Genomic DNA, 18,185 nt, shown 5'->3' with positions numbered 1-18,185 from the left:
TCTATTTTAATCCCTCTAAATTTTAAATCAGATATCTTCTATTATGACTCAGATAGAACAGTAGACAATTAATTTCAAACTGAAACTCAATACGGAAAAAAACAAACTTTTCTTGGCTAGTCCCAATGACAAAATAATAAACTCATTGCTTCATCTTAATGGTCATGACTATCCGATTATTAAATCTATCAAAATTCTGGGAGCCACACTAGATCAACATTTAACACTAGCAGAACACACGAACTTAGTGATACAAAAATGCTTTTTTACATTGTGGAAATTAAGAACCATAAAAAAAATATTTTGATCCTTTATCGTTCAGACGATTGGTGCAGGCATTAATTTTATCTATTTTAGACTATTGTAACATCATCTATTTAGGAGTACTCAAAAAAATTCTAAGGAAATTAAGGATAATTCAGAATACAGCTGTTCGATTGATTTTTAGTTTAAAAAAGAATAACCATATTATCGTTTACTTCATTGGCTGCCTTTGGAGGCAAGAGTATTATTCAAATTTTCCTGTATCTGCTTTAAGTTGATGTCGGGATTGTCTCCAGCTTACCTTTTTCCTCATTTTGTGTTGCATAGACCATCAAGAGAAACTAGAAACTTCTATTTATTTGCTTATCCAAAAATTAATGGGTGTAGATATAAGACCTTCTTAGATAGGACCCTAGCATTTCAAGCTGGTAGGCAACAATCTTGGTTAGGTAAATGAATTCAGCATACTATGTTATCCTATTGCAGTTTTTGGAAATTAATTAAGACCACTTTGTTCGATAAGTTTAATACTTAGTGAGTTTTATTATTGAAATTCTATTTTACAAATAATTGTATTTCTTACTGTATTATTGTATTTTACTGATTGCCCAGCTCTTTTTAGTATAAATCGCCTAGAGCTTTTGGTTATGGCGATATAAGAGAATAAAGTTATTATTATTATTATCACAGACATACATTTCTTACAAATATTCAAATCTACAGGAATGTTCTAACAAACAAATGAGTTTTCAGAGATTTATGCAGTTTTCGACAGAACATTCTATAATCGTGGATCAGCTGCAGAAATTGTTGTCATCCATGTTTTTTTTAATAATGTATCTCGTATACAGGTAATATTCACAGAGTCCAGTGAAGAATTCACCCAATAGATGAGTTCTTAATGAGGTCCGAAAGGGGTATCAGACAGCCTAACAAACAGATATGTTTGAAAGGAAATACTCTTCATTTGCCCCACGGTACCTCCTCCTCCATATTAATTCTACTTTTTCTGCTTTTTTTCTTTTATACTTTTTATCAATAGTTACTATCGCTTGTAGTCATTTCTAGTGTAAAGTCTTATTGTTTCATACAGTTATTCATTCTGGATACTTAGCTTTCAGCCTTGAAAGACATTCCCCTGAACGCCAACGCGTTTCGAATTCTTTGTCAAGGCGACATGGGGAAAGCTATTGTTGTGAACATACATAACATACCGCCGCACAACTTATCAAAGGACAACAATACCGCCGGTGCGGCGGTATGTTATGTATGTTCACAACAATAGCTTTCCCCATGTCGCCTTGACAAAGAATTCGAAACGCGTTGGCGTTCAGGGGAATGTCTTTCAAGGCTGAAAGCTAAGTATCCAGAATGAATAACTGTATGAAACAATAAGACTTTACACTAGAAATGACTACAAGCGATAGTAACTATTGATAAAAAGTATAAAAGAAAAAAAGCAGAAAAAATAGAATTAATATGGAGGAGGAGGTACCGTGGGGCAAATGAAGAGTATTTCCTTTCAAACATATCTGTTTGTTAGGCTGTCTGATACCCCTTTCGGACCTCATTAAGAACTCATCTATTGGGTGAATTCTTCACTGGACTCTGTGAATATTTTTTGTATTGAGATATCTTCAAATAACGATTGAGAATATATGATAGTAAGATGTCTCGTATACAGGGCCAGCTTTAGACATACTGGGGCACAGGGCAGAAATTAAGAAAGGGGCCCTGCACCCTCCCCCCAATATCTCCACCTCCCATTACAACCTCACATAAAACAACTTTAAATGACATTTTTATATACAAAACACAGACCTTTGCCAAATACAGAACAAGAAATTGAACTGGGAACCTCAAGAAATTAAACTCAGCAGTATTACAACGCTAGAGAACTATAAAATGCAGTGAAAAAGGCGATAAGTGACAAGAAGGCATCATTCAAAAAATGGAAAAAGGACAAATCAGAGGTCAACCAAAAGGAGCACAAAAAACACCAAAAGGAGTGTCACCGAGTGGTTAGGAAAGCAAAAAGAGATTATGAAGAGAGACTGGCGGGGGAAGCAACAAACTTCAAATCATTCTTCAGGTACGTCAAGGGGAAGCAACCAGGTAGGGAGGAAGTGAGACCCTTGGATGATGGAGACAGAAAGGGAGTGGTAAAAGAAGAAAAGGAGATAGCTGACAGGCTAAATGAGTTCTTCACTTCAGTTTTCACGAGGGAGGACACAACCAACATTCCGGAACCCGAGGAGATCGTAAAAGGAGATCAGGATGAAAATCTGGTCCAACTAAAGGTGAGCAAAGTGGATGTCCTCAGGCTGATAGACAGGCTAAAGAGCGACAAATCGCCAGGTCCGTATGGCATTCACCCAAGGGTACTCAAGGAACTAAGGAACGAAATAGCTGAGCCACTTAGACATATATGCAACCTATCCTTAAAAACTGGAGAGATTCCGGAAGACTGGAAAATAGGAAATGTCACGCCCATCTTCAAGAAAGGCTCAAGGGGAGACCCAGGAAACTACAGGCCGGTGAGCTTGACCTCGGTCCCGGGAAAGATGATGGAAGCGCTGATTAAAGACAGCGTCTGGGAACACATCGAAAACACTGGGCAGCTAAAGCCGAGCCAGCATGGCTTCTGCAAGGGCAGGTCATGCCTCACTAACTTATTATATTTCTTTGAGGGGGTAAACAGCCAGGTGGATAAAGGGGAATCAATAGGCATCATTTACCTTGACTTCCAAAAAGCCTTTGACAAGGTACCACATGAAAGACTGCTAAGGAAGTTATGGAACCACGGGGTGCAAGGGGTGGTCCACTGATGGATCAAAAACTGGCTGGCGGACAGGAAACAGAGGGTTGGAATAAAGGGCCATTACTCAGACTGGCAATGGGTCACGAGCGGAGTTCCGCAGGGGTCGGTGCTCATTTGCCACTTTTCAATATATTCATTTGCTCCTGTTCAATATATTTATTAACGACCTGGAGGCAGGAACCAAATGTGAGGTTATTAAATTTGCGGATGACACCAAACTATACAGCAGGGTTGAAAACAAGGAGGATTGCATAAATCTCCCAAAAGATCTGACAGCGCTGGAAGAATGGGCCAAAAAGTGGCAAATGAGCTTCAACATAGGGAAATGCAAGGTCATGCATGTAGGGAAAAAGAACCCGATGTTCACTTACAAAATGGGGGGATCACCGCTAGGGGTGAGTAACCTTGAAAGAGACCTGGGAGTGATGGTAGACACATCATTGAAGGCGTCGGCGCAGTGCGCCACAGCCTTAAGGAAGGCAAACAGAATGTTGGGTATCATTAAGAAGGGTATCACGACCAGGACGAAGGAAGTCATCCTGTCACTGTATCGTGCAATGGTGCGCCCGCACCTGGAGTACTGTGTTCAGTACTGGTCGCCGTACCTCAAGAAGGACATGGCGGTACTTGAGAGAGTCCAGAGAAGAGCAACTAAGCTAATAAAGGGTATGGAAGACCTCTCATATACTGACAGACTGAAGAAGCGGAGGCTTAGAGGAGACATGATAGAAACCTTCAAGATCATGAAGGGCATAGAAAGAGTAGACAGGGACAGATTTTTCAAATTATGGGGAACCACAAATACAAGGGGACATTCAGAGAAATTGAAAGGGGAAAGGTTTAGAACAAACGCCAGGAAGTTCTTTTTCACCCAGAGGGTGGTGGATACATGGAACGCGCTACCGGAGGATGTGATAAGCAGAAGCACGCTACAGGGATTCAAAGAAGGTCTGGACAGGTACCTGGAGGACAAAGGGATTGAGGGGTACAGATAGGAGTTGAGGTAGGAAATAGGGATAGGATTAGAGGCAGTTACAAAATTAGTCAGGGACACTGTTCAGGTAATTAGGCCTGAGGGGCCGCCGCGGGAGCGGACCACTGGGCAGGATGGACCTCTGGTCTGACTCAGCGGAGGCAACTTCTTATGTTCTTAAAAACAGAACAGAAATGCACTGAACTTTTTGTACTGAACACACAGGGGGCCCAGGCCCACCAAACTTAGCCAACTCCCTTGTGGTGGCTGGTGAAGATCCCAAAACCCTGCCAGTTGAAGGCTACCTCCTCTGGTCTGGCAGCCAGAAATCTCCAAGCTCTGTAGCTAGCAGAAGCATCCCTGACCAGCCACCAGCTGCAAAGCTTGAACAGTTTTGGCCGCTGGACTGGAGGAAGAAGTCTTCAGCTGGCAGGGCTTTGGGAAGCCCAATAACTTAGGTATTTATAATTTGCATTTGGGCAAGAGGCATGGGGCATGGTGGGAAGAAATTTTAGGGCCCACCTACTCTAGGCTCAGAACCACTGCCCACCTCCAACCCTCACCCCTCATTAGCTGTCTGGTAAACCACTGAACACAATACAAATATCTGTGATGTACATATCCCCAAACTAACATAATCCAGGTTACATATTTAAAATAAAACATTTTTTTCTACCTTTTTTGTCTGAGCATTTTATTTTTCCATCATGTTGGTCCCACTTTGGCTCTTCTGCTTTCCTGTATCTTATGATATTTCCCTTTCCAGTGGTTGCTTTCCATATGCTACACATGTCATTTCCCCTCTCTCCTGTCTTGTTTCATTCTCTCACTACTCCTGTCTTTGATATACTGTACTGATCTTTCCTTTTCAGCTCTTTCTTCCCTTTTTTACTTTCCTGCCTCTCTGTCCACTCAGATTTCATCCTTGTCCTTTTTACTTTTCAGCTATTTACCAACTTTTCCATTTTCCTTTCTCATGCTCTAGCTCAGTGGTTCCCAAACCTGTCCTGGAGGACCCCCAGGCCAGTTGGGTTTTCAAGATAGCCCTAATGAATATGCATGGAGCAGATCTGCATTCCTGGCATCTCCATTTTATGCAAATCTCTGTCATGCATATTCATTAGGGCTATCTTGAAAACCCGACTGGCCTGGGGGTCCTCCAGGACAGGTTTGGGAACCACTACTCTAGCTCTCCCATTTCCCATCTCACGCATTCCTCTCCCTCCTATTCCCTTCTACCTTTCATCTACATACTCCTCATTACATTTCTACCTCTGTACTTACTATCCTCCTCTCCACCCCCTCAGTTTCTCCCATTCCACAATTTCCAGTATATCCCCTCCTTCCATTCTTATCTCCTGTCCCTCTCCCCCACATGGTCTGAAATCTCCCTGTCCTTTTTCCTCCGCCATCTTTCTGTCCCTCCCTCCCATGGTCCATCATCTCACCTTGAAAAGCCAATTTTTCCACCAATGCAGTGAACATGTCCAGCAACAGGAAGGTGAACTCCTTTCTATCCTCCCCCTCATAGTCCAACATTGATCTCGCTCACTTTCCTGATCTTCTTCCCTTCTCTTGTCCTATGATCCAGCATCTCTCCCATCCGCCCCATTCAACATTTCTCCTTCTCATCCCCTGCTCCAACATATTTTGTGTTCTTCACAACTGCCCTTCGATCCAGCATCTTCCCCTCCCAGGGCCTGCCTGCCTCCCCTGGGTCCAACATCTCTGCCATTGTTTTCCCTTGATGGGGGGGGGGGGGGGAGAGCTATGAGGGCCCAACCTCCACTCCCAATTCTTGGCTCAGGCTCCCCCAGTAGCAATGCACATGCTGTTCAGCATTTCCCCCACTCCACAAACTATGCAGTCTCTCTCCATTCCCTCCTCCCCATGGTCCAGTGTCTCTTTTACTTTCCCCTCCTCCACATGCTGCTGCCGCAGTTCTCCAGCATTAACTCTTTCAAGGCAGCTTCACCTCTTGACTGCAGAGTTGTGTAAAAAAGAAAGGTTGCCTTGAAAAAGCTGATGTCGGAGAACTGCAGGGGAAAGTGACAGAGGAAGAGGGAAAAGAGAGAGACAACAGACCTTAGAAAGTAAGAGAGAGAAAACAATGCATGACCATCTGCAAAGGGAGAGTGAAGGAAAGAGGAGGAATGTGTTAGTCACCACACACAGTCTACCACTGCCCCCCAAACTAGAGGTATGGGTAAGCCCCTGTAAAATCCCTCCCTCCATCCCACTGCCCACCAACTCTCTCTCTCCCTCCCTCCCCCCCCTTGTTTCATTGTTTTTCTGTCCGGACTGCTCTCTGTCGAGGTTAGTCTGGATGATTGGCGTTCTACTATATGTTGAAAGAGGAAAGTTCCAGTGATCATCCAAGCAGCTGTATTCTGCATCACTTGTAAAGCATGTATTTTGAATTTAGCCATGTCCCATAACAACGCATTACCAAAATCCAATTTAGCAATAACAAGACTTATTACTATTTAAGAATCTACTGCAGACAGCATTGGCTTTACTCTTGAAAGTATCCTCTTTTGTAGAAAATGACATGGGGACAAATTTTTCCCCGTTCCCACGGGAACTCATTTTCCCATCCTGGTGAGTTCTTTTCCTGTCCCTGCCCCATTCCTTCAAGCTCTGTCCTCATCTGCACAAGCATCAAACACTTTAAAATCATGTATTCGAGGCTTATGCGGATTAGACAGAGCTCACAGGAATGGGGCAGGGATGGGGACAGCAACAAAACTCGCAGGGATGTGGAAATTGAGTTCCTGCGGCGATGGGGACAAATTTGTCCCCGTGTCATTCTCTAATCCTCTGCATAAAATCTCCCTTAACAACAAGCAAAATGTGTTGTTGCATTGTTAGATGGCTATCCAAACAGACACCCAACACTCTTATACATGATAGAACAGACAATTTTACCCATCACTTCTGTTTTTTGCAGGTTCAACATTAACCCATTTTCATCCATCCAGTTGCCAATCTTTTTCATCCATTCTTCCAGCTTTGTCAACACAACCCCTTTTCAGTTACACACTAGAGAATGACATGGTGTTATCCCTGTGGGATCTATCTCCATCCCCATTCCTGTCCCCATGATTTCTGTCCCTGTTCCTGCCTGTCCCTGCTCTGTCCTTTAACTGTTTGAGGTTTGTGCAAATGAAGACAGAACTTGTAGGTATGGGGCAGGAACAGGGTCAGAACTTATGGGGACAGGATAGGAATGGAGATAGATCCTGTGGCGTAGGGTACCCCATGTCATTCTCTATTATGCACCATTAGAGTTAGGTGCCCAAAGTTGGACTTAGACATCCTATTAAAAATGCTCCTCCATGTATTGTATTCTGAATATTTTTTTTTTACTACTATAATTGTCTACTATTGCTTATGTTTGACTTATTCTTGCTGTAGTACACTACCTTGAGTGAACTTTAAAAAGGCGGTAGATAAATCCTAATAAATAAATAATGAATAAATAAAAATACTAAAATGCTTCCTGGTCTTTGTTGTAAAGTATATGGAGACCTCAATATGTATACATTGGAGAAAGGGCGGGAGAGGTATACAATGAAGTTACTAAATAGTACATTTAAAACCGCTCAACATGTAATTAAACTCTGGAATTCGCTTCCAGAAAATGTAGAAAAAAGCAGTTAGCTTAACAGGGTTTAAAAATGGGTAGGACAGCTTCCAACAAGAAAAACCCTTAAGCCATATAACAGCAAGTGACATTGCCAGTATAATAGCAAGTGCAGCCTGAAAGTAGTTGGTCTTTCTCTGTAGATCTCGCAGGTGATAGCAGCAGCAGCAGCAGCAGCAGCCACTCTCCAGTCTCTGAAATGCCCTAGCTCAGAGAAGTCAGACTTTGAGATCTCTTGAGCATACTTAGGGACTCCTGTGCTGTCTTGCTCTTTTCTGTGGACATGTGCATGTCTCTCTTCAGTGTCACCACATTATCACAATTTTTAAAAAACTTTGTTATACTTAAATTTGGATGTAGCCAAGATCCTAATACTGCAGATACTCTTTATTCGTATTCTTGTTTTTCCCACTGCCTTAGCATGTCCATACCTCTGCTATCTCATGACTTAGCAGTACCTCACTCTTCCACTCCTTCATGGCATCCCTGTCAATTGAGAACCAGCAGACCTAACCCTTTCTAAGATATTATACACTAAGGGGCTCATAATCGAAACAGAAATACATCTAAAAACCGGCCTAAATCGGCACTTAGATGATTAGTAATACAAGTTGTCCAAGTGCCAATAATCGAATTGGGTTTTAGATATATTTAAAAACGACTTAGGCCTTCACAGTGCTGCAGTACGCCCAGAGCGCTTCAGGAGCGCTTCAGGAGGAGTGTTGAGGGTGGGATTTGGGCAAGACGTGGGCCATCCTAAACATAGTCATACTACATGTATAACTGAAAATTTTACAACACTGCCTAGACGGAACTTGGACGTTATGACTTAGGCCATCTAAAACTAGGTGACCAGATAAGAACTGCAGACACAAAGTACAGACCCCCATACACTGCCCCAGTGATCACTGACTCTCCCCACCCCCATAAAAATAGTAATAACAACTTTACATATCTGCCTCCAGAACATCAGCACCTGGCAGCCTTGCATAGGAAAGCCTAGTAGAACTGCACAGAGGTGGCTTAAGTGGTCTTGGGGGTGGGTTAGTGAACCATGGAGAGAAGGACCCAGACCCATAAGCCACTCTAATCACTGCATTCATGGTGAAGCATGTGCACCCCCAAAAAAAAACCCCAAACCCTTTTATACTGCCATATAAGTGGCACTTGCAACCACAAGGACTATTGGGGTGGTACACAGGTGGGTCTAGTCGGTTCTGGGGGGTGTTTTGGGGGGCTCACCATGACATAATGTTGTTGTGGTGAGATGTGTATGTGGCACCCTTTTTGTGAAGTTCACAGCAGTGCCCTGTAAAGTACCCCACTACTCTGGCGCAATGTTTAGGTGTCCAGTCCATCACTTTGGTGACCCTGCTCACGTCCAAAAGGTCTTTTTCTAGGCGTTTTTGACTTGGACAAATTTTTGGATGAAAATGGGGTATAAAGATGGACAACTTAGCGGTCTGGACGATCAGACGGTTGGACGTACAATTGGACGATTAAAATAAAAAAAAATGTTGGACGTATTTTTCAAAAATGGACCTTTTCCCATGTCCAACTTTAGGCGACTTAGGCCCAAACGGACTTAGACGTTTCTTTTGATTATGCCCCTCCATGACTCCTCAGTTTACGAGGGGTGCTGAAAAGTTCTCAGATCAACCAAGAAGGGAATGACGTGGAGCCATGAAACTTACAACTTATTCTACATATTCCACCCCTAAGTTCACCATGCTTAGAACATCATGTCTGAAGTTTATGTAACCCTTCCCCAAAATACTCTGATGTCTGGTCACTGACATACTGTTCCGCTACTGTAATCACCTCAGAATCACTGAAAAATTGTCGCCCTTTCAAACTCTTTTTAGGGTTGGGAAACAGAAAATAGTCAGATGAAGCAAAATCTGGTGAGTAGGATGGATGGTCTATGCACTGAAATCCCAACTGCATCAAAACATCCGTCATTGTGCCAGCATTGTGAGCAGGTGCATTGTCTTACAAAAAGAAAACTCCTTTCTGCAGCTTCCCTCTCCTTTTTTTCTTTCAATACCTCCTTTAATCAGTACAGCAAGTTACAGTAGTATTCGCATTAACTCTTTGGTCCCTTGGAAGATAGATAGTCAGTCACCTTCCTGATCCCAAAACACTGTGACCAAGATCTTTCCTGCTGACTTTTGGGTCTTGAATTTCCTTGGCCTTGGACAACCTGAGTGCCGCCATTGCATAGACTGTTGTTTTGTCTCAGGCTCATAGTGGTGTAACCATGTTTCATCAACAGTACCTAGTCATTCCAAAATGTTGGCACCAGCTCACTGAAAATGCTCCAAAATCAACTTGGAAGTATCCACTTGACAACATTTCTCACCAGCATTCAAACATTTGGACACCCACTTGGCTTACAGCTTCTGCATACCTAGCTGCTCGTGGATTATACACCCATGTTCCCTGGATATCTGTGGTGTCTCAGCAATTGTTTTAGCTGATATTCACCGATCTGCCAAAATCAGGTCATAGACATGGTCAACAATTTCAGGAGTTGACACTATTCGAGGCCTCTTTCTGCGTACCAAAAGGAGTTGATTCCCATTGTAGCTCCTTGTGACTTTGGCTAAGTCACTTAATTCTCTACTGCCCCAGGTACAAGAGCTTCAATTGTGAGCCTGCTAGAGACAGAGAAACTACTTGCATATAGTAAGTGTAAACTGCTTTGATTGTTAGAGGTTGTAAACTGAAAAAAACACCATGAACACCTTCTTTCCCATCCAGCAGCGTTGTGGGGTAAAGACCTAGATCAACTGCTTTCGCCCACTACTTATGAGGAATTCAGAAAACTTCTAAAAACTCAACTGTTCCTAAAGTATCTAGACAACTGACCCACTCATCTTCTTTCTCCTCCATAGTGATTCCTCTGTCCTATTAATCTCTTTCTCCTCAACAACGCATTTCCAGTCCTATTAACTCTCCTCTTCCCCCCTCTTAAATTCAATCAATTTGTACCTCGCTTAATCTATTGTAAACCGCATAGAACTTAACAGTATTGCGGTATATAAACTGTTATTATTATTATATTAAATCCATCTGCACATTCCTCTATTTCTCCCACCCTGTCCCCTCCTTCACCCCCACCCTCTTCTCAGTCCTCCTGTTTCATGTCCATTCCTTTCACCCCCACTGTCCTCTTCAGTAATCTACCATAATCTCAACCTTCTTAGTCCTTCTCTTCAGTGGGCAGGTTCCAGGAAGAGCAGGGTTTTTACTCTTTCCCTGCCTTGTGTGATTTTTCCACTCCATTGTCTCTCCTTTTTATGCTTTACTTTTTTCTGTTTTTCCTCCTACTCTTTCACATTTCATTTCCCACGTTCATCCTTCGCTGATTTCTTTTCCTTCACTCACCTTTTCTTTTCTCCCTCCTTTTCTCTTCTGGTTCTAATGCGCGTTTCTTCCTTCGCTGTCCCTGCATGCCATGGCCGGGCTATTGGGGCTATTGTTTTTGCTTTTATATTCCGCATATCCAACAAGTCTATGTGGATTACAAATTATTCAGGTACTTGAGCATTATTCCCTAACTGTCCCGGCGGGCTCCCACTCTATCTAATGTACCTGATGCGCTGTTATTGAAAGAGTTCTTGCTCTGCTCAGCATGAGACTTAGCTCAAGTCTGAACCCAGAAATTTCAGAGCTGCTCGTGGTCTCGAATCTTGTGAGATCTGGGGCTGCCGGAGTAGCACAAGACTTCTACAAGAAGGGTCTGATTCTAGAAACAGTGCCTAAATTGGTAGGTGCTTAAGGAAATGGTGTCTACCGCATGTCAATCAAATTAGGCACCAAAAAGAGAGCCAATGGAGGCCTCAATGACGAGACAATCAAGGCATAACAAAGGAGTCGTGAGGATGAGATGTCAATAATTCAGCCATGGGTGTAAAGTTCAAAGTTCACTTTATTGATAGTAGCACTACGAGGACTAGAGAATGACACGGTGACAAAATTCATCACCGTTCCCTTCCCCGCGGATAACCGCGGGAAATAATCCCATGTCATTTTTTAGTGTCTATTTCAGCCTCAGTCCTTCTACACCAGCATTCTTCAAAGCAAAGCTTGAGGGTCAGTGGTTAAGGCCATTCATACTCTGATTCTTATGTGAGCCAAGGATAATGAAGCCATTGTGACATCACTGATGTGATTGGCTCTTAGGCACTGGTGGAATGAGGCATTATGACATCACAGTATCTGCTCTGGATACCAGAGACTGTCATTCTTTAGTGTCTATCTCAACCTCAGTCCTTCTACACCAGCATTCTTCAAAGCAAAGCTTGCGGGTCAGTGGTTGTGGCCATTCATACTCTGATTCTTCCCTCTCTCCTTAAAGAATGACATGAAGATGGTTTACTATGGTTATCCGCGGGGACGGGAAAGGTGATGAATTTTGTCACCGTGTCATTCTCTAATGAGGACCTGAAGACTCGACACTAACAGTATTTCGGCTTCTATGCCTTTGTCAAGAGTCTCAACGGCTGGTAGTTCTATCACATAAACAGAGCATTCAATATAGGTCAAATTTAGAAGCGAGCAGGAAAATATCTGGTGTCCACAACTTTACACCCGTGGCTGAATTTTCGACATCTTATCCTCACGATTCCTTTGTTGTGCCCTAATCAAATTTAGGCGTCGTTTATAAAATTACATCTACTGGAACCTAAATTGAGTTAGGAGCCGGTAGGTGTCTCCAACTTAGGTGCCTGTATAATAGGCCAGGCTTTTCCTGGCCTAAAACACCAGTGCCTAATGCTTTCCACGCCCAAACTCCGCCCCTAACCATGCTTATTTCTCTTGTAGGCACTGGGCTGATTTCCGCACAGAACTTAATAATTTTTTTATTTTTAATTGGCTGTGGCTCACAGGTTGAGCTGCTGCCTCTGCACCCAGAAGTTGTGAGATACAATCCCAGTGATGCTCCTTGTGACTAGAGAATGACACGGGGACAAATATGTCCCCCTCCCCGCAGGAACTCAATTTCCCCGTCCTCACAAGTTTTGTCGTCGTCCCTGTCCCATTCCTGTAAACTCTGCCTTAACCGCACAAGCCGTGAGGCTTGTGCAGATGAGGCCAGAAATTGCAGGAATGGGGCAGGGACAGGAAAAGAACTCTCCGGGACGGGACGGGAAAATGAATTCCCGCGGGGACGGGGAAAAATTTGTCCCCGTGTCATTCTCTACTTGTGACCCTAGGCAAGTCCCTTAATCCTGCTTTGAATGTCAGCTTTGAAATGCCAAAGCAACAAAAGGGCGGTAAACGAGTCCCCATTCCCTTTCCCCTTTTAATGGCATTTTCAATTATCGCGTCATTTAAGCCAATTAAAAAATGTTAAGTTCTGCGTGGACCATTTACAGAATTAGGGCTGAACTGTTTAGCGACACCAACAGAACAGAAAAGAAAATAAACCCCTCCCGAGGGCACAGAATCCCAGGCACTGGGAAAATATACCTAGGTGCCATGGCAACCTGGCGCCTGGGATATCGAGAACTGCATTAAGGCATACATTAGTACAAACACAGGTTTAATCAATAGGCTTCTTAGCATCACTGTAGATGAGAACAGATAAAACAACTGGAACATTCAATTTGTCCCGATTGTCCAGGTTCCACTGCTGAGGATAGATCCCAGCATCCGGTTATACTGTAGATACCTGAGCTCTCCTAGAACATCACTTCTTATTCTGAGAGGTTTTTGATTCTCTGCTATCCTGGGTCGACAAGCTCCTGCCTCTTCCCCACATTTTATCACCAAGCTTTACAATAAATGTCTAATAACTGTAACAAAGGTTAGCAGTTTTGAGTTTTCATTTTCCCAGCCCTGCCACTGCTGCTTTTAATAAACATTAGCTGCTTGCACTGGGTATACACTGGCATGGTATTATTTCAATGCTGAAGCACTGTCACAACACCAACCAGTAGGGTACCTATTATTCTGTGTATACTGCAATTGTTTATACAAGCCTGAACAATCACAAAATTATGATTAGTATTATGTGAAGTACCGTAGAGGAAAACACATCCCTGGCTGTCCTGTTTACATTCAAAACGTCCCCCAGGAGTTAGTGCTGAATTCTTGCAGACTTTAGTTCAAACTAGAGAATGTCACGGGAACAAATTTTTTCACGTCCCCATGGGAGCTCATTTTAGCGTCCCGTCCCCGTGAGTTATTTTCCTGTCCCTGCCCCATTCCTACAAGCTCCATCCTCATCTGCCCAAGCCTCAAACACTTTAGAATCATAAGTGTTTGAGGCTCGTGCAGTTAAGGCAGAGATTACAGGAATGGGGTGGGTCACGAGTGGTGTCCCGCAGGGCTCGGTGCTCGGGCCGCTGCTATTTAATATCTTCATAAATGTTCTAGAAACAGGGACGAAGTGCGAGATAATAAACTTTGTGGACGACACTAAACTATTTAATGGAGCTCAGACTACAGAGGAATGCGAAGAATTGCAAAGGGACTTGAACAAACTAGAAGAATGGGCGACGAGATGGAAGATGAAGTTTAACGTTGAGAAATGTAAGGTATTACATGTGGGGAGCAGAAACTCGAGGTACAACTATACAATGGGAGGGATATTATTGAATAAGAGTACCCAGGAAAGGGACTTGGGGGTATTGGTGGACATGACAATGAAACCGACGGCACAGTGTGCAGCGGCCGCTAAGAGAGCGAATAGAATGCTTGGTATAATCAAAAAGGGTATTACAGCCAGAACGAAAGAAGTTATCCTGCCGTTGTTTCGGGCGATGGTGCGCCCGCATTTGGAGTACTGCGTCCAATATTGGTCGCCGTACCTTAAGAAGGATATGGCGATAGTCCAGAGGGTCCAGAGGAGAGCGACACGTCTGATAAAAGGTATGGAAAACCTGTCATATGAGGAGAGATTGGAGAAGCTGGGTCTATTTTCCCTGGAGAAGAGAAGACTTAGAGGGGATATGATAGAGACTTATAAGATCATGAAGGGCATAGAGAGAGTAGAGAGGGACAGATTCTTCAAACTTTTGAAAAATAAAAGAACAAGAGGGCACTCAGAAAAGTTGATAGGAGACAGATTCAAAACAAATACTAGGAAGTTCTTTTTTACCCAACGTGTGGTGGACACCTGGAATGCGCTTCCAGAGGACGTAATTGGGCAGAGTACAGTACTGGGGTTCAAGAAAGGATTAGACAAATTCCTACTGGAAAAGGGGATAGAGGGGTATAGATAGAAGATTACTGCGCAGGTCCTGGACCTGTTGGGCCACCGCGTGAACGGACTGCTGGGCACGATGGACCTCAGGTCTGACCCAGCAGAGGCAGTTCTTATGTTCTTATGACTGAGACAGTGACAGTGACAAAACTCACGGGGACGGGACAGGGAAATTGAGTTCCTGCGGGGACGGAGACAAATTTGTCCCCGTGTCATTCTCTAGTTCAGTGTTCTTCAACCTTTTTACACCTATGGACTGGCGGAAATAAAATAATTATTTTGTGGACTTGCAACGGTCCACGGACCGGCGGTTGAAGAACACTGGGCCAGACCCCGCCCAATCTCCACCCTAGACCCATAATAGTACTAATTATAACACAATTTTTTCCATTCATTTTTCATATATACACACAAAATATAATCTTATTAACACATAATGGTTAACCACAAAATTAAACTACACAAAGCTATATTCCTAAATTTGCATTGGTGATTATATTTGTTTCTTGCATCAATAAAAAAAATTGTTTGATTGTAAACTACACAAAGCATACTGCATGCTTCTCAACATTCATTCCTACCAGAACACAGATAACCCCTAGGCAAATACGGGACCAAAAACTAAAAGTACTAATATATAAAAACAAACCCTAAGATGGAAGACTCTGCATGCAGTACAACCCCAGAGAAAAAGAAACAAATGCATTTCTTCCTGAATAGTGCAAAACACAGACAGTAGATGTAAATTCTCAAAATTGACACAATTCAATCACTAAATTAAAAAATAAAATAATTTCCCCTACCTTTGTCTCCCTCCCTCCATGCTGTGCCTTACCTTCTGGCCTGATCCCACCTGGCCGTTTTATGCCGCCCACGGTGTTATCTTTGAACCGGCTCCTCTTTCCTCACTGGTGCAGTGAACAAAGCCATGGACAGCGGCTCCTCGTACGTCCCGTGCCTCATCTGGAAGCCTTCCCTCTGACGTTGCAACCTCAGAGAGAAGGCTTCCGGTTCAGGCGTAGGAGCCCGCGGCTTTGTGCAATGTGGCAGTGAGGAACAGGGAGCTGGCCCGAAGATAAGGCCACATCGATCACACCATGGACCGGTGGTTGAAGAACACTGTTTCGGGCCTTATGCACTTGCCGGCCCTGTGGACCAGCAGCAAATTTCTGTGGACCGGTGGTTGAAGAACAGTGCTCTAGTTCATACCATCATGGAGCTCCAACCAGTGCCCCTGTCATTACCCCTTCAGTGCCACCTGCTGCTCCAACCAGAGAACTGTAGAGAATCTACTAGAGCCTGGTACTTTACAGAGATCAGCAGAATCCTCTTTCTTTCCACTGTACAACTGTAAACACCAGCCTTATCTTTTTGCAGAAACTCAGTGCAAGGGTATTAGATGCTCCAGACAAACCTTCACACCCATTAACCTTTAGGCTCCATCTTTCCTAGAATAATCTGGATAAATGAGCTGTTTGAAAACTGCCTACACTCTTTGTTTTGCTTCCTTGACCTACTATTTTGCTTAGACTCTAACTGTTGTTTAGTACCTCCATCCCCAAAGCTGCTGCCCCAGACAACTGCCTAGTCCCGCTTGATGGATGGGCCAGCCCTCTTGGGAGGAATACAACAGACATGTCATGTTTCTGCTGGCTGGGAGGGAGGCACTGCAGAAGTGATAGGTTCAGAATGCAGGGAGATAATTGGGTGGCTGTAGGGGGTGGGGTTGGAAGGTATTAAAACACTAATGAAGATATCAACTAGAGGGAGACACTAGTTTCCTGCTATATAAGCCCAAAATACAATCCCTACCTGGTCATCTCAGTATGGGGTCTCTGCGTCTTCTCCAGCACCAGTTTGGTGAAAATTCCCACCACGACCATCACCGCCACCACACCACAGATGATGTAAACAATCATGTTTGTCTTGTCCTTGGTGGAGTCCTCAGGGGATTCATCCATCCGAGCTGGTGGCTTGCCCGTGCTTGCCCAGTTTGGGGTGTCATAGTTGGAGCACGTGCTCTGATCCAGGCGTTTGTGTTTGAACTGGCAGCAGAAGCGGTACCCACAGGTACCACAGCAGTACAAGTAACTGCTCGCATTGCAGTTGAAGGGTGGATCCCACTGGCCCATAACATCATAGTAGCCCCGGCAACGGTCCTCAACCAGTGTGACTTCTGTTGGTAAATTGCCTGCAATGTCCTTGCTGGTGGATCCTTGGCTTCCCTGGTTAGGTTCCAGTGGTCCTTCTAGCCCAGGGTATTTGGGGGTGGGGGCCTTGGCCAAAACCTGTCCTGGATGCCACAGCATCAGCCAACAGAGCCCAACAATGCAGATCCTTACAGTTGGAAAGACAGTTCTGCCAGCCATGAGAAATTCTCGTTTCACAGGGACACTTTTGAGTGCCGGGACAGCCTCGTGTGTTGTTCCAGTGCTTCTGTCTGTGATCATAGCTATCACCCGAGGACTCTGTCAAAGCTACAGAGTTCTTCTTCCTTCTCTGGAGAAAGTGAAATAAAGCACAGGCAGAAATCTCACACTGTCCTCCTCTTCAAAATAGCCTGTCCTCCAAAATTGCTTCCCAAAAAACTAGGTACAGACAGGACAGAAGAATGGTAAGAAAAGAGAAAAGATGTGAGCATTCCCCTATCCTCCTCACAAGCCCGAAAACCTAAAGGAGATGGCAGAGAATTGAAAAACGGCTGATCTTTAGCATTCTCCAACCCTCAATTATTTTCGGCAGGTGTCCTCTTCACGGCCCCTCAGCACTTTCTCCTTGGACTGGAGTTTGTTGAAGCAGCTGCGCTCTCTCCCCCTCTCTCTCTCTCATCGTGGTCCTTCAGAGACTAAGCTTTCAAATGACTTCACACTATGGGGAGAGAGAGCAAGCTTGTGTATGTGTGCGTGTGTGAGAGGGATAGAAGTGAGTAAGAGAGATTTATTTCTCCCTTCTTGTGTAGATCAAGAGTCAGAATTGGTAGATTTTTGCAAAAGTCCTGTATTACAGTGTCTCCCTCCCCTCTCTCCAAAATCTCTTCTGAATCCTACATGCCAACCAGAATCTGTCGCTGGGGGCAGATGGACTGAGAAAAAAAAAAGGGAGGAGGGGGGAAACCAGTATCACACTAGCACAGCATATTATTGGATATAGCCAGTGGCCATGGGGGCATGATGTATGCACACAGAGTGCGATACATCCAGAAAAGACAAAAGCATAACATGATACATATTCATCAAACTGAGAGAAGAAGTAATGAAAGGAGCAT

General features: G+C 43.9%; 1 protein-coding gene across 1 annotated transcript in view; it reads right to left on the bottom strand.

The window, feature by feature from the left end:
- The window catches only part of SHISA8 (shisa family member 8), an 83,795-nt gene extending 66,425 nt beyond the window's left edge, over positions 1-17,370 (bottom strand). The window contains exon 1 of the mRNA XM_033932823.1: positions 16,733-17,370. Within this exon, the coding sequence (XP_033788714.1) occupies positions 16,733-17,370 (638 nt within the window). The remainder of the gene's footprint in view (positions 1-16,732) is intronic.
- Between the last annotated feature and the right edge of the window lie 815 nt (positions 17,371-18,185).

The sequence above is a fragment of the Geotrypetes seraphini genome, chromosome 2 (assembly GCF_902459505.1).
Source record: "Geotrypetes seraphini chromosome 2, aGeoSer1.1, whole genome shotgun sequence".
NCBI classification, from domain to species: Eukaryota; Metazoa; Chordata; class Amphibia; order Gymnophiona; family Dermophiidae; genus Geotrypetes; species Geotrypetes seraphini.
Note: the sequence above shows the minus strand (reverse complement) of the source record. Positions and strands in the feature narration are given on the sequence as shown.